Raw genomic sequence first — 22780 nt, forward strand, 5'->3', positions numbered from 1 at the left:
ATGCCCACGTGCTCATGAGATGCCTCATAAGATGCTCCGAGGCTGTTCACTGCCCCCGTGCACTTCGGAATTTCCAGCCCACCTGACCTCCATTGGAAAGTCTATCTTTTAAATATGACCGCTGTAAACACTCCAAATTTTAATGGGCGGAATATCTTCAAAGAGGATGCTCTGATCTTCAGAAAGAGTCATGGTTTGATAGAGGTTGTTTCGCCTATCTGCAGCGGAAGTGGAGGAATGCACAGTTTATACTAAAATAATGTGCACTTGTCCTAATCGCAGAGACTTCTGAGCCGCAGCCAAGCCTTCTCACGTCATTGCAGCCCTGCTGCGGGCTGTGAAGGAATTATTTGCCTCTTCACACTTTTGATCTTTGCAGAAAGGAGCGTGTGGCATTTCCAGCCCAGATGTTCACAATGTTCCTCCTGGACCCAGTGGAGAAGTTTCTCCCTAAACGAATCCTGAGCCTTATACCCAGATCAGTAACGAGCTCCTTGTAAAGGTAAAAAAATTGAATAAACGCAACGAACCTGGCAGGCACTTTGGAAACCTCTTGATTTGGGGGTCAGGAAGCTGTGGGTCCCGCGGGTGCATGGTGGGGACTCGGACTTGCTGCACCACTGGTGTTAATGGTGCTCGGCAGAGAGCTTGGGACACAAGAAACGTGTTGGCTCAGGGTGCTGCAGCCTGTGAGACGTGGTGGTGGGGAAGGTCAGGTCTGAGTATCGGAGCTTTGACGGTGGCTAAGCCCGGCGGAGGCCACACGCTTCTCCTTGGGGCTCTCTGTGACTCCCACCCCTCGGCCAGGCTGGTCCAGCACCGGGGGCCCAATGTAAAGGGAGAACCGTGACCCTCACGGAGATTTTAAACTGCCAAGTTCCAGATTTGAAACATTTTAGTCAGATTTGGTCTTTGCAGGAGCAGAGGAGCTTGCTGGGGGTCCCCTGGCGTGCCGTAATGCAGTAACCCCATCGGCCCCCAGAAAAATTTAATTCCCTGGTGTGAGGGTCTGTGGGCCAGGCGGTGAGGAGCTGCGTGGTCTCTGGGCATCCTTTGGAAAGGAAACCCACCTGGAGTCAGAGTCTACAGGCTGAATGAGCTACTCGTGGGTCAGAGTCTTAAATACAGCTCAACTTTCACAAACTTCTCCTTTACCAGAGCAACGAGTCCCCCAGCAAGACAGACAGCAGCAAGTGCGATATACCCAATATTGACCTTTATTCTCGAACCTCCCATCTCCTCTGTCTTTTCACAGAGTTTCCTCTGTGTCCCTTTCTCTCACTGGTTCATTTTGCTCTGCCGAGCAGGTCTGCAGCCTGTCTGGAGCTAAACTTTGGTATCACCAAAGCCAGATCCTCGGGGGCTGTAATCCAGTGTTGTTGCATGAACTTCACTGTGTTTGGCACAGAGGCACGTGTTTGGTCCTGGAGATCTTGCTTGAAAACCCCTGCAGACCTCTGTGTTTTATCCTTTTCTGTTCCCACGGAGGCGCTAAGCCGAGCTGAGGCTGTGTGATGCTGCTCCCCCTTCTTAACATAAATGAGGAGTAAAGGATTTCGTGCAGAGTCCTGTAATTTTCTTTTTTACACCCGAAGTTTCAGCAGCATTGCGGTACTGCTAGAAAGGCAGCTTGCTGGCAGGCAGCGGCGAACGCAGCAGGCAAGCTTACAGAGAGCCGCACGGGTACCATGAGACCATCGGTCCAGCCAGTTTTTACACTGATGGCAGCAAGTGACAGGCAGGGACCCAGCGTCATCGCTGGGGTGCAAACCCAGATCTCCACCAAAGCAGCTGAGGAAATCCTGTAGCTGATGAAATGATGAAAAACAAAAGCAGAGGTGGTAAATAAGTCCAGATCTACTTTTTTTTTTTTTTTTTGGAAAACCGTCCATCAGGGAAAAAGCAGCAGCTCCATTTTCTGTACAGGGTAAAGGTGGAGTCCCTCTGCGCAGAGAGCTCTGTGCATGGATGCGGGAGTGTGCTCTCCCAGGTCTTGTCAGCAGCTGCGCTGGATTTGTGCACACGCGGCTGTAAGGAACGGTGATCGGAAATAACTGAACCGCCACTTGGCTAAAGAGGGTTTTGAGATACTGTGATCGGATAGCTGGAGCCTCGACACCGATGAGTCTGGCACAGCAAGTGATGCTGTAGGAGGCTTCTCGGTGGACCTGACGAGCTGTCTGGGCTCCTCTCGCTCTCTAAGAGCAACAACCAACCGCATGAGTTAACGTGAACATCTCAGCCGTGGTGCTGACAGCATCTGCAGCACACTGCACGATGGGCTGTGCCACTCCAGACCCTGGGGCTTTTCTCTCTCTCCAGATCCAGAATTTATGGGCTTTTTGTTCCACTCAGAAGCACTGTGGGTATCTCCAGCAAGGAGCCAGCCAGCTGGCAGGAGGGATGCTTGTTGGTTTATTTTTGTAAAGGCATAATGTGTCCTTGACCCGAACTCCTGAGCACAAGAGGTATTGGCCTTTTCTACAGGCATCCTGAACAGCCAAAACAGGAGTTGAATAAAAAACACACCAGAAAAGCTAAAGAATATTTTTGAAATTTCCTGTTTCAGAGCATAAACCAGCCTCTAACTTCTGGGCTCCTTCTTCTGAGCCAGCCTGTGGTCGGTAGCAGAACACCAGACAATACAAATCCCTGGCTCTGATCCTGCTTGGCAATTCCTGCAGACTCATGCAGCTGCATTTTACCTCTGTGTACAGCTGGGTGTCTTCTAGTTAGTTTTGGCATCGATTTTGCTCGTGGATTTAGCTAAGTTTTTGATCTCCTCCTCAAGCATCTTGTTTTTCTTCTCCATGTCCTTCCGTGAGCGCTCCACATTCATCAACTTCAGCTCCAGTTCCTCAGACTTCTTCTTCTCCCTCTCTATGTCCTGATTCAGCCTCACCACTTTGGCCCAGACTTCATAGTTTTCCTTCTCGAGACTGCAAAGAGAAACAGAGAGTGAAAGGAAGAGTGCTGGGAAATCACCATTTGGCCCTTGAGGAGTCTGCCCTCTGGGCCACTGAGCAATAAAATGAGCCAGAGGTGCTGTGCTGATGCCCTCAGCCTCGATGGCCACGTAACACGATGCAATAAATCAGTACACACGGCACGTAATCCGATGATAACAGTATGTGAGCCTATACAACACCGATGGTTGCTAATAATACTAATTACCGATGATAACTAATAATGCAATAACACTACTGCTGAATCCTGACCGGTAAATGGTACGATATTGTAGTAACAACAAGAGTTATGAGAGTGTAACTATTGCAGAAGCTTTACGGTGCCATACAATGATGTGATGGGCAGTGTATTCGTATTGTGGTAATACAACGTTAACAGCTGCGTGAGGAGAGCACAGCGCATGAGCACTGACTTTTGGACAGCCGGCTACAATACTTTATTGTTAACCGTTGCTATCATACACCACAGAGTGTTCCTGGGAAATAAACCTGTGCAAAACCAGTGTGGGAATAACAGGAGCTGAAGGCTTCGCACTCTGCAGCGTATTACCTTTTGATTTGTTCCTCGTAGTCGTTTTTCTGTACCTCCATTTCTTTTTCCAGCTTCTGGATGATGCTTTGCAGGAATTCCCTGCTCTCCTGAGCGGGCTTGGAGCCCCCGGCAGGGCTGCTGGGGGGACTGGCTATTTCCTCTGGCTGGGGACTGGGACCGGGGCCGGGGAGAAATTCCTTATCAGAGCCGCTGCTCGACGGGCTGGGGACACTTTCTGCCTGGGAGGTAGGAACATTGTCGTAGGTTGACGCCCGGTGAAGGTCGAGCAGCTTAAAAAGATCGTGAGACAACGTTCTCTTGTGTCCGTCAGGGGCCGCGGAGCGCGCGCCGCTCCCAGGGCGGCTTTTCCAGAAGTCACTGGCAAATATGTCATTTTTGTCATTGCTGCCTTTCTCCCCCAGAGAAGCAGCTGGCAGGAAGGATTTCCTGTTAGGTAAAGTCTGAGTTCTTTTCCTTGACTGCGTTTTCCACATTCCCAGCGTATCTTTGGACACGTTCTCTTCTCCGAGGGCTCTCGAGCTCGCCGCTGGTCCGGGGGCACTGCTGGGATGCAGGTCATCGCTCTGAAAGAGAGCCGTGGCATCAGGACAGCCTCGTCCTGCTCCGTGAGCAGAGCCAGGCTGCCGCGGCTGCCGCGGCTGCAAGGTTTACAAAAGGCACATTTTAACCTGCTATCGGGAAAAAAAAAAAAAAAAAAAAAAAAAATTATTTGGGGTTGCACCGTGTTTTCCATTAGAAAGAAACTTTTGCAGAGATTCTTTCTGCGAGAAGCCTTTAATCCTCAATGTTTTCACTTCACCGGCATGAACTGAGAGGGTTTCATCTATTCTGCCTTTTTGCTAAAAATCTTTAGTTCTCTTTTTTTCCCAGAACAGTAGATTTTCCACAGGAAAGTGGAAAGTTTATCTCCATCATTTTCCTGATGTGGATATTCCAGGGATGACGGTTACAGCTCGTATTAATAGCAAGTGCTTTTAGTGGCTGGCTGACCTGTTGGATCCCACAATAATTAATCACACATTTATTAAATTTATGTTTTAACGCTTCTCTGAGGACCTGGCCTTACCGTTTGGATCAAGCTCTCCGCCCTGGACACCGCAGGGTCCTCTGCAGCGTCCCAGCCCACGGAGCTGCGTGGGATTGGGGCTTTCTTGTCACTTTTGTGGGCTGGTGGGGAGGGCAGCTCATCCTTGGATGGGGGGAAGAGGTCTGCGTGGTCACTTATCATCACAGTCATCACTTTCTGGATCTGTGGCGTGCCTGGAAGAAACCAGAGACCTGTCAGCAGCAAACCCAATGCGACGGGCTTTCTTCCACCCACACTTACATCTTCTGGTTGGTTTTCCTGGTGTCTCCTCAATGGAGACGCCCATAGAAAGGCAGGGGAAGAAAAGGAGGAGGATCATAAAACCAAGTAAATGGAGGGGATTGTCACATCTCCCCGGAATAGCAGGAGTAACAGAGCAACCGAGACAGGAGTCTGCTCGGCTGCACCGAGCCCCAAGCAAACGACAGGTATCAGTGACACCGAAGGGCATGCGCGTATCTGCACCTTTTGCAGGTGATGTCTGTAGAGCGGAGCAGTCTTTGGCCTTCAAATATTTCTTCTATTCATTCTGCTGCATCTGTCCTTGCCCACGGGATTACAGTCTGGCTCAGTTAAACACTAATTTCTTTGAATTTCCTTTGTTTCTCTAAGAAGAATTTTGCACTTTCCTGCTCTAAGCAAAGGGAAGGTGACTTCACCAAATTCCTGAAATCTATGGAGGGAACACACAGTGCAGCTCCTAAGGGGTATTTGTCACCATAAATGCATTTAGAGCTCAACCAACACGTGGCTTTGCTGTACCCTGCTGTACTTACTGCGCCCCGGCACGTGTCTGCCTTATATCCATGGGTCTACTGTAGAAAATTTTTAATTTCAAGATTGTGGATGCAACTATTTCAGCATATCAGGTGCTCCTACGCCAATTATTCCAGGAGTCCCTTTTACCTCTCATGATAATTGCAGGATCCTCTATCTTGGGTCTGATGAGGTTCACTCCAATCACCGTTGCCAGGTTATCCACACTCATCTTGTTGACGCTAGAGTTCAACTGTATTTCGTGTAGGAACCTGCCAGAATCCAAGGGTAAATATCTAAAGTCAGCGAAGCAAGACTGCAAAAAGCCTTACACACCCACTGGTATAAAGTCCTGATTAATCCATCCAGCTCTTCCTCTAAACCCCAAGGACAGAAACATCTAATTGCCCTTTAACTTCACACTGGAGCTGGGTCTTACTGGTGTCAGTAGAAAAATCACCAGTGACGAGCTGCTCACCTAAAAAAAAAAAAAAATCAAAGAGGAAGGGGAAACCCCCATCTAGTCTCTAACAAGAGAAAAACCATCTAGGCTGGGTGAAACCCAACAGTTGTGTTGCACAAGGCTTTGTCTAGAAGAACTACACTTGATTTTAATTCTCAGGGATTCATGAGTGGGGAGGCATTTATGCTCAGAAATTGTCAAGGCGTTTGTCCCCGTGGCTGAAATTCTCCCTTCACAACAGCCGGGACCTGGTGCCTTGAGGGGAACCAAAACACAGCTTAGGGCTCTCTCGAGGAGTCAGCCTCAGCTGCTGGGGTGACATTTCTCCTCACTAACACCAGACCTCGGCCGATTATGCCTTGTGCAGAGGACTGACCTGCAGATGTAGCTGAGGAGGTTGTAGTTGTCTCTGGGAAGGAGGGACAGTTGCTTCAGGAGTTCCTGATGGCCCTAAATGCAAGTTGAGAAATAGCTCTATGAAGATTCACAGGTATGTAAGGACTCAAGAGCAGCTCCTGGTCACTCCATCCCTCGTTGTATGGTCTCACCTCTTGGCGGGCATTCGCTCACCTTGGAAATTGTATTTCTCCCGCAGACCAGGCAAGGACACGGAGACGTCTCTGTGCTGTGCTCGGCACTGCTGCTGCCACCGCAGCGGAGGGAAGAGCAGGGGGCCCTCCGGCCCGGCACGTGTGTGATGAGCTCTCTGGAAAGAGCCGATCGTGCCTGATCCCCTTGCATTTTGCGTATAAAAACACTCAGGACATTTTTAACCCCAAAGATCCTGAAGAATCCACAAGAAACATTTGTCCTTGAAATACAGGGCTGAAGCCTGCAGCCCGCAGCGCTCGTGCTACCGAGGACATCTGCCTTAATTCTTGTGTGCATAGGAACAGGTTCCACGAGTGCTCTTTTTGCAGTGGTGGAGGCTTCTTTTCCATCCAATATACAGTCAGGAAAAAATAGTTTCCATCTGTTTCTCACTTCTCCCTCTCCCAAATCCCCACTTCCTTCCCTGGTCTCACCCAGAGCCCTCCACCAGCTCCGCTCTCCGCTCGGGCTGCAGGAGTTTGTGTTTCCTTCCTCTCGGTTTTCACACTGTTTGCTGCAAGGGCTCAGTGAAAAGAGGTGCTGAGCAGCTCTTAGATCTGCTCTAGAAATTTAAGCTCTAAAATGGATAAACCGCCGTGTTGTCGAGTTGGGAAATCTGGCTTTGGGAGATCTTCTCTTTTTAACTTTTTCTTTTTTTTTTTTTTTCCCCAGATTTGTGAAGCTCCGTAATTACACCGTTTATAATGCACAGCTAAGTCGGCACCTGGCATCTCCAGCTCACAAAGCCCGGCACTGAAACACAGCTAACTCTAAGGTCAGAAGGAGAGAAACGAACACATCTTTACCTTCCTCTCATCTGCATCCAGCGCCTGACCACAGAGCAGGAAATCCTCGTACTGCATCCAGGGCACAACCGGCTCGGGGAGCTCCCGCAGGTAGAGTTTGAGCAGAGAGGCCACGGTGTGCACATCTGTATCCCTGCAACGCGCAAAGACCCGCTCCCGTGAAACTCAGACCCGGCCGATGAGCAAACCCTACCCTGCTCTGGGAGCATGAGATTATTTCTGAGCTCTGTGTATAGATGCAGGAGAGGGACAGATGTAAATAGGGAGGCCCAAGCAAGCTGGGGGAAATCCATAGGGCATCTCAAGCCAGGGAATGGCCCCAGCTGGCAGGAAAGCGAATGCTTGGTGGAGATTTTCCCCACCGTGGGGCTGGCGGGTCCCCAGCGCTCATACCCGGGCTGAGCCTTCCCAGCCTGCGTTGGACTCATGAGGGTTTGCTGGCGTTCACGTGTTTGGCAGGCGCTCCCCGCTCTGCGCGGCGCTGGCGAAGCTTGCCTGGCGTTTTTAAGATTAACAGCAATTACTGAAGATGTTCTGCCGGGACAGATGTTTGCAGCTTTGCATACCATGTAGTTTACATTATGTCAAAAGGACACTGTCAAGATCGTAAGCCTCTAGTTTGACCTACCTTGAAGTCGCTAAACTGTTATAAACTTCTAGCAAAAATCCCCCAGGTCATTTATTTTTAGGATTGGTCGGGGTTTTAAAAATACTCTTATTTTTAACAAATGCACATAGCCATAGAGGAATTTTTTCAGAGCTGTGTATTTCTAGGGCCGGCCAATGCGCACCATCACGCATCCTGGATGCCTGGGCTGCCACAGCAGTTTTCTAATGCTCCCAAGGCAATCCTGCCGTGCAAATGCGCCTGCGCAAACCCAAACTGGCTGCAAAACGGCACTAAAGGTCAAGCCAGAAACCTGCTGCGTTCAGTTGGCTGGAAATCCTGTTATTGGCCTTCCTCCTCACTGAGAAAATGTTCTGGCTGAAGTGCAGGGGGTTGCAGTCACCCCGAGAACACCCCAGCAGCGTGGGGCAGGGTCAGCGTTGCGTGGTGCTGGGGAAAGGGACAAACTCCCTCGCTGTGCCCCGCCGCAAAACACGGCGCTGCAAAAAATAAATTAAAAAAAAAAGGCTTCACCTTCCTATGACCCCCACACAGGTCACAACAGGAAAGCTCTCAGCAGGACTCCGGCACCCAGAAAGGAGGAAACAGCTGCAAAGCCAGTGGCCGGGATGGTTACGCTCCCAGAGATTACGCTCTGCCTTGCCCGGTGCAGGGATTATTTGGGTTAAAGTGCTGTGGGTTTTCCTAACAAAACTGCGCAGGTCTGGGTGAAAACAGAAGTTTTCCAGTGAGTGACAGGCCTGCCCATAAAGGGATGAGCCCCCTGCACTCCGCCTAGGCAAAGTGTTTTGCGCAGAAGTCAGGGAAGCTCCCAGGTTCGGGTGCTTCCCCCCCCCAAGCCCCCCAGGACCTGCTGGTGGTCCCAGAGCTCGGGTGATGCTCTGGGGGGCCGCGCCCCGGGTCTGCACGGATGGGGCATCACCACAGCCGCTGTCAAACCTTCACACACATGCAGCAGCCTGGGCACTCCTCGTCTCCGTCGCGGCAGACAGGGCAGGGTAGGAATTGAACCGAAAAGCCTCCCTTTAGGTGCTGTGGAAAGGCAGGACCCAGTTTTCCTTTATCCCAGCACAGGTCATTGCTTCACCAGTGCAAACCGGGGGGCAAAGCCCTGGAGCAGCCTGCACAGGTCAGCAGGGGACACTAGGCAATGCCTCGTGCAACCGGGGCCAAAAGCAAGGGGTTAAACTCTGACTTGGGGGTGGGAGAGGTGGGAAACCTCCTCAGAGCTAATGAGGCGCCTGCGGGTGGTCCGTCGGCAGGGACCCGTAGCTGGCCTGGGAGTTTTCAGGGGAGGGCTTCACCAAGAGGTGCACCAGGGGATGACCTCTCTCCTCTCATTTTGCGCAGGGCATGGCAGAGCTCGCGGTAGCAAACGTCTCTCCCCAAAGCCTCTCCGTGACGTAAGGCAGGGACAGGCAGCTCTCTCCGCTTTAGGGAGTTTGCCGTTTCGTCTTCGCCCTCCAGAGGAAGGGCGTCAGGAGGACGCAGCCAAAACCTCGCTCTCATCTCTGTGTTTCTAGGGAAAAGCAACAGGAGGAAAGTACTATGGCTATGGGCTGGCAGGGAAAGAAATCTCCTCTACTGTGTGCAGTAGGGTGTTCTCTGAGCTTATTTGAGATCCTATACCTGCTCTCCTTTCTCTAAACCTCTGCCCTTAGCTATGTAGGGTCTTCCCTTCGCCTCCTTCCTTGGCTGCTCCTGCAAATAATAATTACTCTGTGGGGCCAGGATTTTCCCAAATGCTTTCCTTTGTTTCCATGAATCTCATCTCAGCACCCTCTGATTCTGCTTTTGCCTCCGTTTGGGGTTTCTGCTGAATCCTCTCTCCTTGTCAAGCCCTTCTGGAGGGTCCAAGTTCCCTGCAAGGCACTGCTGGGTTCTTGGGGGGTAGGGCAGGCTGCTTTTCCCCAGATTTTGGTGAGTATGAGACCTAGTTGAGTAGAAGAGGGGGAATCCAGCATTACCGGTCAAACGATGGCCTTTCCCCAGCATCGAACGCGTCCCTGAGCTGTTTCACCAGGTTGTCTTGGCCAGGGAGGCGGAAGATGCCCTCCTCACTCACGCCGTGCTCCCGGATGAACTCAGCACATTTCTGCACCAGGATGGGGACCTGGTGCTGCCCAAATTTCTGTTCATAGGCCATGGTCTCTGCCAAGCGCTGGCCGAACACCACTAGGGAAAGGACAGAGAGGTTAGAGGCGCCCAAAGGCTCTGCCAAAGGCACGGTACTGCCAGAGCGCATCAGGTGGCTGCAGTACCCGCGCTTCTGATAGCACGGGACCTACAAGAAGTCTTCAAACTGGAGGAAAACAGAACTTCCTCCAAAGAAATAATAGCAAAATGAAACCTCACTCTTCCTCCAAACAAACAGTTCTCAAAATGATTGAAACACGGCAGCGAGCCTCGGTTCTTGTCCTGCTGCTTGGCTGTCCTGGAGCTGGGCGCTGATACAGAGACTGGACCAGCAGAAAGGCTGATGTGAGGGCACAGGGAGAGAAGGCAAGCTCAGCACACAAAGCTGGAAGACGTAGAAAGCACAGGAGACCACCAGGAAATGAGAGCAGCAGCCTGGCAGAGATTTGGAGCGGGAAGTCTTACTGGTTTAGCTGTTTGTCTCCCCCCTCCTCTTTCCTCTCACCCTCCAGAAACTCCCCTGCGCAAAGAGCAGTATTTTGGAGCAGACAGTACCTTTCCTTCGGAGCAGTGGCTTTTTCCTCCGGAACTCGCAGCAGAAGAGGAGCTCCAAGGTGGGAAGGCAGCAGCCTGCATCCCAGCTCTTCCTCCTCGGAGCCTGGGGCATGGTCATAGCAGACAAATCCCAACTCCAACTAGCTCTGGGACACTAACGGCAGAGGGTCCTATGGTCCTCTACCATATTTTTGCCCCAGCAGTGCCTGTGATGCGTTCACCTCGTGCTCTGAAGCCTGAAACAATTCCTGTGCATCTTCCAGAGCAGGAAAATGCAAGCGAACACTCTCATCTGGAACCGCAAGGCTTGTCGGCACCTGCCTCATCATGGGGATTTTTCATTTATGACTCGCTTACTCTTTTAAATAATGAATATAAACCTGTCATCGTGCACGGCAAAAGCAAATAGCTGCTGCTTTTTTTTTCTTTTTTTTTTTTTTCTTTTTTTTTTTTTCCCCCTGCCTCTCTGCTTTGGTAGCTGATAATGAATTGCTTGTTTAGCTTCAAGCTGGTAGATTTGTTAACTTGGGGATACCTCCCCTGGGCAATGCCGTGCCCTTGCCAGCCCACTCAGCAGGTAGCTGTCATTGCAGGCTGGCAGCCAGCCCTGCAAACCCCCTCCGAGATTTTGAAGATGCTTTTGCTGTTGCTTCACGCTCCGCAGCTGCTCTTTGGTGTGCAACGAGCTCACAACTAGCTGGGTCGCATGGGGCTGCTTCCAGGTGGGCTCATGCCAAAACCTCCACCAGGCAGTGGGTCGCTTTGAAAGCACGTGTTGCCTCGGCTTGCACCGAAGCCCAAAACCTAATGCATGAAGTTTCGGGGCCTGTTAACCTGTGCATCAACATAAAATGCAGCTCCATCGTAGCTGACTTCTCTGCTACCCTCAGGGCTCTCTGTACTACTATAAATTTACATCTTCTATCATATAAGGTCACTTCAGCTAGCTGGAGGAAGCTGGCAGCCTCCTAACGTTAAGCAAGGATCAGACGCGGAGTTGTTATTAAATATTAGAGCCAGGTGGGGCAATGCCCTGAAAATTTCTGGCTCACGTAATCCTCATTTCAGATGAGTAATGCTGCCTCCCCGAGGGCACAGAGAATTTCAGGTTAGAGGAGGAAAACACCAGGGTTGTGGAGGAAAACCACCCGTGTCGTCGTTTCGGTGAAGCTTCCCTGTGCCTGTGGCAGGGTCACGCGGAAAGAGCCCAAAGCGGCAGCGCCTGCTTGCCTCTAAACCGCTGTGATTTACACCAACACCGGAGCTGTGGGGGAGCGGAGTTCCATCACGCTTGTTTGACACAGCCGAAGGGCAGGGACCCTATCGAAATATCCCGTGTATAGTCAGGGCAAAGCACAGAGGAAGGAGAGGCTCAGGATGACCCCCCAGATCAGTGGAAGAGAACCAGAGAGACTCCCCGCCCTGTTCCACTGGTGGATCTTGCTTCGGGGAGTTTATCCGTGTAGGGAAAGTCTGAGTGTTTCATCCTGACAGAGAAAGTGGCCGGAGCGACCTTTGCTGCTTCCTTTGTGGGCTTTGCCTGTGGCGGCAAATTTACAGTGCGCTCCTCTCTGATCAGGTTTATACTTCCCTGACCGCAGTTTTGTAACGGCGTAAGTGGGTGCCCGAGGGGGCTGGAAGCAAGGAGCCTGTTGCCGCAAGCCTTGCCCATGCGTGCAGAGAAAACGAGGGGAGGGAGCCTGGGCTGAGCAAGAAAAGCGAGGAAAAGGGCAGGTGAAAGGCAAGAATTTTCAGTGCTTTGTCCCTGAACGTGAGTCGCTTTCAAGAGCAGCGCTTTCTGGGGTCAATAAGTCAACGAGGAAGTTTGCAAAAGAGACTGAAACCAGCCCCTAAATCTTCATTCCTGCTTGGCTGCCATTTCTGTAACCCTGCCCGTGTTTGCCGCAGACCCAGCACCACAGGGTCCGGGAGCAGGATTCTAAGACATTACAAACTGCAGCTCCGGTTTCCAGTTTCAAGGACTCATAAGCCCAGCTTTGAAATCCTTGCACAAAAGTCCTGCAGCCCACGAGACGGTAGGAAATCGCCTCTCCAAGAGCTGTCCCTGCTCCCCTTTACCTCCCGAGGATGACCCCAGCACTCGTCGGATGGATTTAACCCATTCCTCCATCTCAGACTGGGAATTAGCCATGAGCACGCAGGTGTCCTGTCCTGCCCGGTTCTGGTCTCCAGAAAAAAAAAAAAAAAAAAAAAAGAAAGTATGCATCATTTATAGATGAGATTGGAGGAGAAAAGATACATTCTTGTTGCTTTCTTTGCTAAATGCTTTTGGCTCCAAACACGCCACTAATATCTGTTTGGCTGGGAAGTGAAGCAGCGCTCTTGCGTTTCACCCTTGCTGAAGGTCTGCGAGAGAGGAACAGAAACTGTTTAACGTCGCAGCTTGGCAAGGCTGCTCAGCATGCGACGTGGGCACCGACACAGGGCCCTCCTCCAGCCCTGACGTGAATACTGAAAGCTAAACCAGCGGTTTCCACGTGCAACGAAGTGCTGTGGGGACCCTGGAAAGAAGCGGGAGCACCAGGACTGGCAAGATGACTTGCCCAGATGATTCTGGGTGAGGAGTCCAGCCCAAAAAAAGTGTGCAACAAAGAGGAGCGAAGCATCCTCACCTGGGATGATTTCAAAGATAAATTTCCCTCCTTCCTCGGGATTGCTGGCCACCTCCTTGATGGTGCTTCCCTGGAGAGACAGGCAGCCCTAGGACAGAGCAGAGCAGGAGCTGAGAACACCCGTGTCCCATCTCTGTGAGCCAGCACGACCATGGCTCAGCACTGAGGATCGAAGTCCTGACAAAGAGGTTGCAAGAGCTGGTGGCCTATATATATATATATGGATGCTAAAAATAACTTTTCAAACAATAAGGGACATTCTTAAATGCCAGTTTGTCTGATGGAGCGATTCTCAGCATGAGAAAACTGTTATTTTGCACTTTCCTCTTTTTAACTCCCTTCTCGTGTTTTTTTTAATCCCTGTTGGGGGTGGAAGAAGAGGAAACAAAGGAGAAGGGGCTTGACAAAACGCCGGAGCATCCTGTCACTGCTACACCAGGGACAGAAAACTGTTCCTTTAATGCAGCAACCCTTAAACCCAGAAACCAGACGTGAAAGTTTGCAGGAGAGGAGTAGAGAAAAAGAAGAAAAGGGAGGTGAAATAAAACATGCAAAGTGGAAACCAGCCGCTTCCTTTGGACCTTCCTTTCCTCAACTGTCGTGGCGAACACGGGCAGCTGGGTCCGCACTGGAGGGGATGGGTGGGGACCAGCGTGTGGGGGCCGAGCAGGGCTGTGAGTCAGCACCGGAGGCCTCCCAGGGCAGGAAATAAGGCTGAGCCACAGAAATAAAGTTTCTCGGTGATTTCAGCCTCCCGAAAGCCATCGGGCTCCTGCGAGCGGTGAGGACCCTCAGTGCTCCGAACACCCGAGTTGCAGCTGTACCAGTCGGAATCGCTGATGGGATCAGAGAGGCGGGAAATGACCCGGGACGGTGCCTCAGGGTCACAGCAAGAGCTGCCAAAAGCGCCCTGAAGAGCAATAGGCTTTTCACAGCACTTTCTACGTTCCGTCTACAACCTGGGAGACTGCTCCTCCCAGTCACCCCTGAAACGGGGCAAAGCCAGACGTAGGACCTGGATCCTGCCGGGCTCAGCCCTGTGCTTTCACCCCGGGGATCTACTGATCGCCTTCCCTTCACGGGCGTTTGCTATCTTGAGATCCATTTTGCTACCAGTAACAATCTGCAGAGAATGGCTTTTCCGGCAAAGGGGAGGACCTTTCCCTGAAATTTCTCAAAACAAGGAAAAGATGGTGGATATTAAAAAAAAATAAAAATTACAGTATAGAGAAAATGGTTGAAAAAATAAAAAGTTATCCATATAAATGTCTTCCTGGCAAGTGTACTACAATGTGTACCCTGAGAAACGGTTTATACGGGTAAGACAGAGAAACGGTTTAGACGGGTAAGACAGGGCTCGCTACAACTCAGAGGGGCTGGGTTGCCCCAGGGGCTGCTGCCAGAGGCCTGTGGATGTCGGGCACTGGTGCAGACATTTAAGTCGTGCCCAAGTGGATGATCACACCCCTGTTTTGTGCGAAGGGTTGGGCGCACGTTGTGCTCCCCTGGGGAATCTCAACAAGCATCAGAGCTGATGTGCGCCAGAGCGTTGAGCAGATTTTGAGCCTTTTGCCTCGGAGGAAAAGGCAGCGGGCAGGTTTCCTCTGGCCGTGCCGGGTGGACCGGGGCAGCTGCCGAATCACACAAACTGCACCCGCGCTGCGGAGCCGTCTGCGAAGGCTGGGGCTGGGCTGGGCCACAAACCCGGAGGCCAGAGAGAGAGACATTTCCTTTCGTTATCCCTCCAGCTGCCCTCTCCCATGGCAGGAGGCCATGACGAAGCAGCTGCCCATTGCTGCCGTCTGTCCAGCCCACAGCCCTGCCACGAGGTCTGTCTCGGGCAGATCCTCACACCCAGCCTATGCCGAAAGCCCTGCCTGGTTTTTCCTAGAAGCATCCCGCCAGACGCCTTCCCCACCGCATGGCTGAGACCTCTCGCAAAGCTCCTGTCGCTTCTGCACCCACCGCTGCACCAGCACCGCAGCCCGGTGGTGCACGAGCTCCTTCTCTCCCCAGCCTGTTTCTCTTGCCTTGGAGAATGACAGCAAGTTTCTAGCTAGTAACTGCTTTGGGTTTTTTGCAGCCCCCCCTTGCTTGGGCACAGAGTGACCAAGCCCCAGCAGGGCTTGGGGGCACTTTAAGAATTTAAGCGCAAAGACGATCCTGATCAGGGTATCTCATGTCTGTTATCAAAGGCAGAAAACCTCTTTAATACCCTGCTCCAGACCCTTCCCAAACCATTTCCCTCCAAGCAAAGTCACGAGAAGCGCGAGACTGAGGACCAGCAAAGCCCAGCAGCCCCATCCTACCTGTGGTTTGACATCATCCTCATCCTTGTAGTAGTAAAGCTGCTGGCCCTTCAGCACGAAGTACCGCTGCTGCCAGTTCTTGACGATGGAGCGCTGCTTCTTCAGCCAGCCGATCTTCAGGGGCCGCTCCAGCGGGCTGGGGGCGGCCGGCTGGGCACCCGCTGGCTCCCCGCTCATCACGCTCTTGGAGCGGGCTGCCAAGGACAGAGAGGGACGGGCTGGGGGGGACACACCGGGACGACCCGCCAGCGGCCCCGCGGCCCCGGGGCCGACTCCAGCCTCAGCAGCAAGAGCAGCTCTCTGCCCCTCTGCCCGTGCTGAGCAAACTGGCTAGAGTTTTAAAGGAAGTGGCTGCAGTATCTGTCAGTATGTGCTTCCTTTTTCCTGCGTGGGAGTAATTGTCTTGCAAGTGAGAAGAAAATCATTAGCTCTATTTTTTTTTTCTTTTTTTTTAATGGGAGTGTGTGGTTTTGTTATACCCGCCCCAAGCAGCCTGCAGCGGCGATAGCAGAATGACCCAGCCTGGCTCGGAAAAAAATGTTTGGAAATTGCAGTTTTGCTCCGGGAGTGCGTTGCCTGGTGTTTCCAGCGGGGCAGTTCTCACACAATGGGACTGGGAAGTCTCCAAGGGAGGAAAAAGTGCCACTGTGGATTTAGTGGCTGGGCAGAGCAGCGTCCCCTGTCTCCTTTTTGCATCGTGTGGACTGGTGGCAGGGACTGGCAGTGTGGCCCTGTGACATCTCTCAGTGCCTCTGTGACAGTAAATGCCTTGGGCAGGATCATTTCCAGAGAGGATTTCCACCTCTGGACAGGGCACTGGAGGACGTCGGTGCCACCCCAGCGGGGCGGCGTTAGCATTTATGGTGGCAGGGCCAAAATCATTCTATGGCTCCAGGGGAATTCAGCTTCGCTAGTGTCTGCACATGGCGATTTCCTCAGGTTTTGTATCTCCCCTGCCAAAACGGAGCTGACGGCACCTGTGCGGGTCCTGCGGGCGAGGGCGGTGCAGGATTCGGGCCCCTGAGCCCGCGGCGTTGGCTGGCAGAGGGCACTCGGGCTGTGAGGGAGGTGGGGTGTGGGGACTGGGGGAGCTGCGGGGGCCCCGCGTCTCTGCCCCCAGGCGCCTGCTTTCCCCCAGGTCGGTCAGTGGAGCAGAGAGCTGCAGAAGCTGCGTTAGAGGAGATTCGATGCATCCTGACGGGGAGCTGAGTGCAAAGGACGAGCTTAAAAAAGGAGAAAATTAGAAATTTTCCGTTCTGCCTTGTGATGTTTGGGACTGGGGGTGTCTCACGCCTGGACGGGTGTTCTCATTGCACAGACACCCACAGGGACCATGAGCCTACAAAACATTTTGCGCTTGGTGCTGAGCAATTAGGGTGGTTTCAGAGGTCAGGGGTGCTGCAGTTCAAGAATGTGCTCAGCTTCCCTTTCTGAAATCCCCGGAGCAAGAAATCCTGCTGTGTTTTGCTTTCATCCTTTGGAGCCAGGCTTGGGTAGGACACTCTGAGCTCACCTCTCCACTACAAACCTGTCACAGGATTGCAAACCACTTCCCCAAAAATGGCAAAGGATTGTGAATCCAGAAGCCAGCCTCCAAAGCGCAGTGAGGATGCTGCTTGCACCCCAGTGCGTGCTGAGGACGGGGCTGTGAGCAAGGCCCTTGGCAAGGGATTTGCCCACCAGCTCCCCTGAAAAATGCTGATACTGGGGATTACCCTGATGCAAAACCCAAAATGGGGTTTCCAAATTGCACCTCAAGCTCCGGGCAGCTTCCTTGCTCTTCGCCAAAACATCTGCACTACTCAGATCTCATAAATATTCATACAATTCTCAGCAAACCGCTGACGAGCAGCATCGCTGCTCCCTGGAGATCATGTTCCTTCACGTCTGGCAGCAGCTGCCGCCTCCTCGGAGGTAAGGACTTTTGGGGAATGATCCGCAGGGGTGGAGCAGCTGTCAGGAGCGTGGAGGCCTGTGGGTGCAGGGCACTGCCTGCCTTCCCCGAACGCTTTGCCCTGCAGAAACCCAGAGCAAATCCTGAGTGGGCTGGCTCCAAACTAGCCCCGCTCTGCAGAAAGCACAGCCCAGCACTCATGTCCTCCTGAATTTTGCTGTGTTCTCCCATCCAACCGTAGCACCTCATCTCCCCCTCCGTGAAGCAGAGATGCTGATATCTGCTCTGTTTAATTAGCACTAACGTTTGCAGAGTGAGGTCTCTGTGCCAAGCAGGGGCAGCCACAGGGGCTTCATCTGAGGGGAGCTGTTGCAGGACAGCTCGCAGGGCCCAAACTCACACCCAGATGGGTGGAAATCAGGGATGTGTCTCCATCCCTCCCTCCATCCATCCCTCCATCCCTCCATCCCTCCATCCATCCATCCATCCATCCCTCCATCCCTCCATCCATCCATCCACTCTGTGTTCAGCCTTCCCCAAAGAGCTCGGCTCAGCCCAGCAGCACCGGTACTCCAGTGGCACAAGACTTGGAAGGAGAAATTGTGTCTTTTATGAAAAATGTAATGGCTTCTTACATTTTTTAGCTATTCATCTTCCTCCAAGCCCATCAGGCTGCTTCAGGGCTCTGCATTATGGAAACGAAGCGACAGTCACTGCTGCCGGGGGCTCCTCCTGCTCTCAGCCTTGAGCTTAATTTGCCCAGTCCTTGCTGGAAACAAGGTTTGTTCTCTCCCTCTTTGCAGCCTTTCCCAGGTGCATGAGGAATGTGCATTCAGAGGGGTGCACCTGGGTCCCCCTTCCTTAGCATCAGCCCTCCTGAAACGCCAGACTCAAGGTGCCTGGGCTTAGCCGTGGCTTGGCCGTGGCCATGCACGGACACGTGCACCAGTGAGAACGTGCAGGTGTATTTTGCCTCCACGTGAGACAGCTCTTCCCTGTACTTTGGGCTCATTTAAGGCCGAAATAGCAGTTTGCAGGATCCCTGTTACCCACAATGTGAGCACACCCCAACCGCTGTCCCCACCGCAGGGCTCGTGCGGAGGCGTGGGGAGGGACCTGCTGTGGGGAGCCTGGCTCTGCAGACAGCAAGGCTATTTTTGCCCAGCGGAAAGTTTTCTGCATTCACAAAACCAGAACCACCAAGGCTGTGGCTCCTTCCTTTACCACTTTTCCAAGTTTCTACCTTTTGTGGCTAGTGAGAGGCCCAGCTCATGTGTGATGACCAGCTGAAAATTTAATTCAGGGCAGGGGCAAAGCTTTTTCCCTGGCTCTCCCCAGGGTGGTCCAGCACTTGCAATCATCTCCTTCACCAACACATCCCTGCCACACTCGGCCTTGCTCCTCTGTGCCACTCTTGCAGGGCAGGAAGGAGCCACTGAGAGCGACTGTGGTGCCCCCTGAAGCATTTCCTGTGGTAACTGCCTCTGAAGTTGAATATTTCCTCCAAAACATCCTCGCTCTTCCTCCAGCCCTGGGGACAGGCCGCAGCTGGGTGTCTGTGTGCCGCTGCCTGCTCCCTGAGGAGAGGAGCCCCGCCAAAGCGTGAGAAATCGCACCGGGTGGTATCACATGGACGCTGCCTCCCGTCCCAAATCCTCGTCTTGGGCGAGAGCCCTCCCTGCCATCCCCTTTGCTTCTGCCTCACAGGAGGGACATGGGGCCGCAAAAAAACAGTAAAAGCAAAAGTGCCGCAATAGATTTCGCAATGAAAATGGCAAACGCAATTCTCTCCTTCATCGAAATAAATTGCTTTCCATTTTTCTCAGCACGAGGAAGCACACAGGGGTCGGCGTGCTGTCCTGGGGCTTACAAAAGCTGCTTGTGCCACGGCCCCAGCCGGGGACGAGGAGGGGGAAGTGTCCCGAAGCCAGGAGGAGCCAGCAAGGGAGGTGGTGACTAATTTGCAAATATTTTCCACAAGCAAGTCACATCCTTGCTGCACCCCTGAAGATGGCAGCAGCTGGTCCCCGCAGCCAGAAACCCCAAAGCACGAGCAGCGCCGCCGCACCGAGCTGTGCCCCAACGCTCAGGTCTTTGCACACACACACACACCCCCCTCATCTCACGGGCTCGCGGCAGCAGCAAAAGCACCCAGAATTTAATCACAGAGCAGATTCTCTTGAAAAAAAGTAATTCCTGGTCACAGCATAGGTTCAAGCCTGTGTCCCCCTGCACCCCCTCTGCTTCCCAGCAGCCAGCAGGCTCAGTGTCCCCCAGCCTTTTTTTCTGAGCTATGGATGGAATTTACCCACTGCCCCGCAGCCTCTGTACAAAAAAATACTAATTATCCTAAGAACGGGCAATGCAGAAATCCGCGATGCTTCTATGATGACTGTGTGGAGATTTTTCCACCACTGTCGTGCGAGCTGACGAGAGCAGTGATGGCACTGCGTCCTCCATCCGCCTGCAAGCTGCTGGACCAGGCAGGGCCTCACCCCATGCGTCGCCAAGCCCAGCCAGCACCGGGCAGCAGCGGTGCTTTGTTTGGGGCTGTGTGAAGTGAACGCTTCGGCCACCCCGGTGAAAGCACCTTCAGATCGAAATCCAAACTGCCTTTGCAAGAAAATGCAGCCAGGACGACCTTGCAAGCTGACGCAAGCTGCTGGGAGGAAGAGCTCAGCACCGCAGAGGCCAGCTTGGTCAAATCTCTCTGCTGCAGGGAGAAATCAAGCGGCCAGTGTGTGCCTTGGCCGTGTTTTGGCGCCAGTGCCAGGACCATGGAGGGCCTTTGCCTCAATGCGTGCACAGGGCCGCGCTCGGGCAGCCCTTCCTCGACCGCAGCATCCTCGTCCCCAGATCCCCTCCCTGGCTGCCTGACCCGAAAGCAGGCATTGGCTCCACCGTGATATTTTGGCCACAGACCCCACCGTGGGTTCCCTCACCCCTTCCCAGGGGCGTTCTCAAGAGGTTCTCATGCTGCGGATGGATCCCGTGGTGGAGGAGAACCGTGCAAAGCCCGGGCGGAGGCAGATCAGTCAGGAAAGGACACGGTGAAGATGTCCACGTCCTGCTGGGCATCAGAGGGCTCTTCCCCACCCGCGAGAGGAAACCAATGACGTCAGGGTGGGCGAAGAAACCTGAGCAAGAGCGAGATTGCTTCCTCTTGCCTGCACCGCTCCGTCCGCCTTGGGCCTGCACTTCACCTCCTGCAAGGCTTGTGCCAGCAGAATGAGCCCAGGTGGTTTAATGCCCCCCCCAGCCCTGGACTCTGGGTGGGCAGCACCCCACGCTGCCGGGTGCCCCCAGTCCCCGCCCTGCGGAGACAGCCCCGGAGCCTCAGCCCTGGCCACGCTCCCGCAGCATCCCTCCGTGACAACCTTGCAAATCACTTCTTGTAAATCATTTGCAAACCATCTGCTGTCTCGAAAGCTGTACCTGGGGGGGAGCTCCCCCCACCAAGGCCAGAAGTGGTTTTGGGTCTTGGCTGTAGCCAGAATTGCTGCCGGGCTTGGCCGCAGACACCCCGGCAGACCCCGGCTTGCACCTGAGAGGCTGAAGCAGAAACAGAAGGACATAAAGAAACAGGCACGGTACCTATTTTTGCAGCATCCATTTTCAGGTTGAAATCCCAGTTCCGTGGCAGCTTGAGGGACATTTTGGATCAGGAAGGGCTTTGGTTTTTTTTCAAGGGGGACTTGCTTAGGAGACAGGCTGAAAGAAAGCTCTGAGAGTCCCGTGGGGATCCTGTGCCCGGGGTGCGATTCCCCCCACAAAGAGCGACGGCTCAGCAAGGGTTCATTTGCCAACGGACTTCCTCCTCCCTCCTCTGAGAGCGGCTCTGAACAACCCCATAAAAGTACTTTCCTGCCCTGCTTTCCTGCAAAGCTCTCCTCTCGCTTCCCTGATGACACCGAGGTGATGCCGCCTTTTTTTGCTCCCCTCTTTGCCTGATGCGTAGATGCAGCAGCCCAGCCCCAGCCTGCACCGAAACGCAGCTGCCCGGGGTGGCTCGGTGCGTGCTGCTCGTTGCATTTGAGGAAGTGGGTGTCCTTCTCGGTGTCGTCGGTGCACTAGAAAATTGCTCACTGAAGGACACAGCCCAGCACGGAGTTTCGGGAAATGTTTTGTTGGGCAGCAAAGCAGAGCGGGCTCAGGTGGCCGCGGCCAAACAGCACAGGGTGACATCTCCGAACGCACGGCCCGGATGACACGGGTCATTTTCTTACTACATTTCTTTTTCATTTTCTTACTACAAAGGCTGAACAGTCCCCACAGATGATTTAAGGTTTTTTACACCCACTTTGTCACAGCGGTATGAGCAAAATGGGGATGCAGTGGAGCTGCTCTTGGAGGAAAGGCTGTGGGTCTGAGGGCAGGGAGGGCCTGGGGATGTGGGCACCGACCTCACCAGGACCACCGGCTCAAGCAGAGCCCCTTTCCCTGCTCACAACAGCACGTGTCTCCTGTTCTGTGCCACTTAATGCTGGTTTCCCTCAAAAGAAATGGCTGCGCATCCGCAAAGCAGGCTGCGGTGGAATTAGACTGGGATGCCGCTCACGAGACAGAGGATAAATCCAAGTTTCATTCACAAACACTCAAATGGAGCAAAAAGCAGCGAGGGCAGCTTGAAGACAGAGCAGAGTGCCCTGAGGGGCTAACGGAGGGCTCCAGCCTGCAGAAAAGCCCAGGCCTTGCGGAGAGGGAAGTCGCCTTGAACAGAAGCAGAAATAGTGACGTGGGGAGCAGGGGGGGCTGGAAGAGGACGCAGCCGCCGGTTCCCATTCTGATTTTCAGCCCAGGCATCATAACTCTTGTAAGGAGTTTGTAGTGCCATGGTGTAAACTGAGGATGTGCCTGTCAGGGAAGGAGCCAGAGCCTGCACCTGGTAGCAAAACAGCCAGGGTGGACCTTGGTGGGCTAATTTGGGTTAGTCACAACTGGAAAATGAATCGGTTGCGTTGAGCAGTGACTGGAGGCAGCTCAGAGAACCCCAGCTCACACCTTCCGCTGCCGAAAGTCCAGAGAACTCGGCGGTGTGGAAAGCGATGCTACCACAAGAGCAGCCCAGCACGTACCCAAATCCGGACTAACGCAACGCCAGTATCCTGCTTTGGACCCAAACTGCCTGAATTAGCTCCATTTCTGCTGCACCCCGAGCAGAGGGCCCTGACCGAGCCCCGAATTAAGCATCATTTTATCCTCTTCTTAATAACATCTGCAGAAAGCTGTAGGAGCTCTAGGGGGTCATGCATTTTGAGCCTTTTTTTCTCTTCAACCTGTTTTTTTGTTTTGGGTTTTTGGTTTTGTTTTTTTTTTTCACGAGAGCCCGGCAGCAGCTTGTGAACAGCCGCCTTTCCCCACCTGCTGTGTGAACAGGATGTCACACGGCACTTTCCCCTCCTC

At 53.1% G+C, this 22780-nt stretch overlaps 1 protein-coding gene across 1 annotated transcript; it reads right to left on the reverse strand.

Moving 5' to 3' along the window:
• Positions 1–1917: 1917 nt before the first annotated feature.
• On the reverse strand, positions 1918–21083 carry ARHGAP25 (Rho GTPase activating protein 25). Its single transcript, XM_026863083.1, has 11 exons — positions 20972–21083; positions 15484–15677; positions 13172–13262; positions 12621–12737; positions 9818–10025; positions 7223–7355; positions 6202–6275; positions 5513–5634; positions 4586–4779; positions 3517–4082; positions 1918–2939 (listed from the first exon to the last, which is right to left on the reverse strand). Exons 1-11 carry the CDS (start codon positions 21030–21032, stop codon positions 2729–2731), a joined length of 1971 nt encoding a protein of 656 aa, XP_026718884.1. The 5' UTR covers positions 21033–21083; the 3' UTR covers positions 1918–2728.
• Positions 21084–22780: the final 1697 nt, after the last annotated feature.

The sequence above is a fragment of the Athene cunicularia genome (assembly GCF_003259725.1).
Source record: "Athene cunicularia isolate RWA chromosome 22 unlocalized genomic scaffold, athCun1 chr22_part1, whole genome shotgun sequence".
Lineage (NCBI taxonomy): Eukaryota > Metazoa > Chordata > Aves > Strigiformes > Strigidae > Athene > Athene cunicularia.

Bases quoted from the DNA above. Each gene is read 5' to 3' on its own strand.
- ARHGAP25 (XM_026863083.1), bottom strand. From the start codon at position 21,032: ATGTCCCTCAAGCTGCCACGGAACTGGGATTTCAACCTGAAAATGGAT. The intron at 7,356-9,817 runs GTAATGCTGGAT...TGCGCGTTGCAG, and splicing joins GAAAGGCCATCGTTTGACCG to GGATACAGATGTGCACACCG. The intron at 4,780-5,512 runs GTAAAAGGGACT...GGTTTCTTCCAG, and splicing joins TCCTGCAATTATCATGAGAG to GCACGCCACAGATCCAGAAA.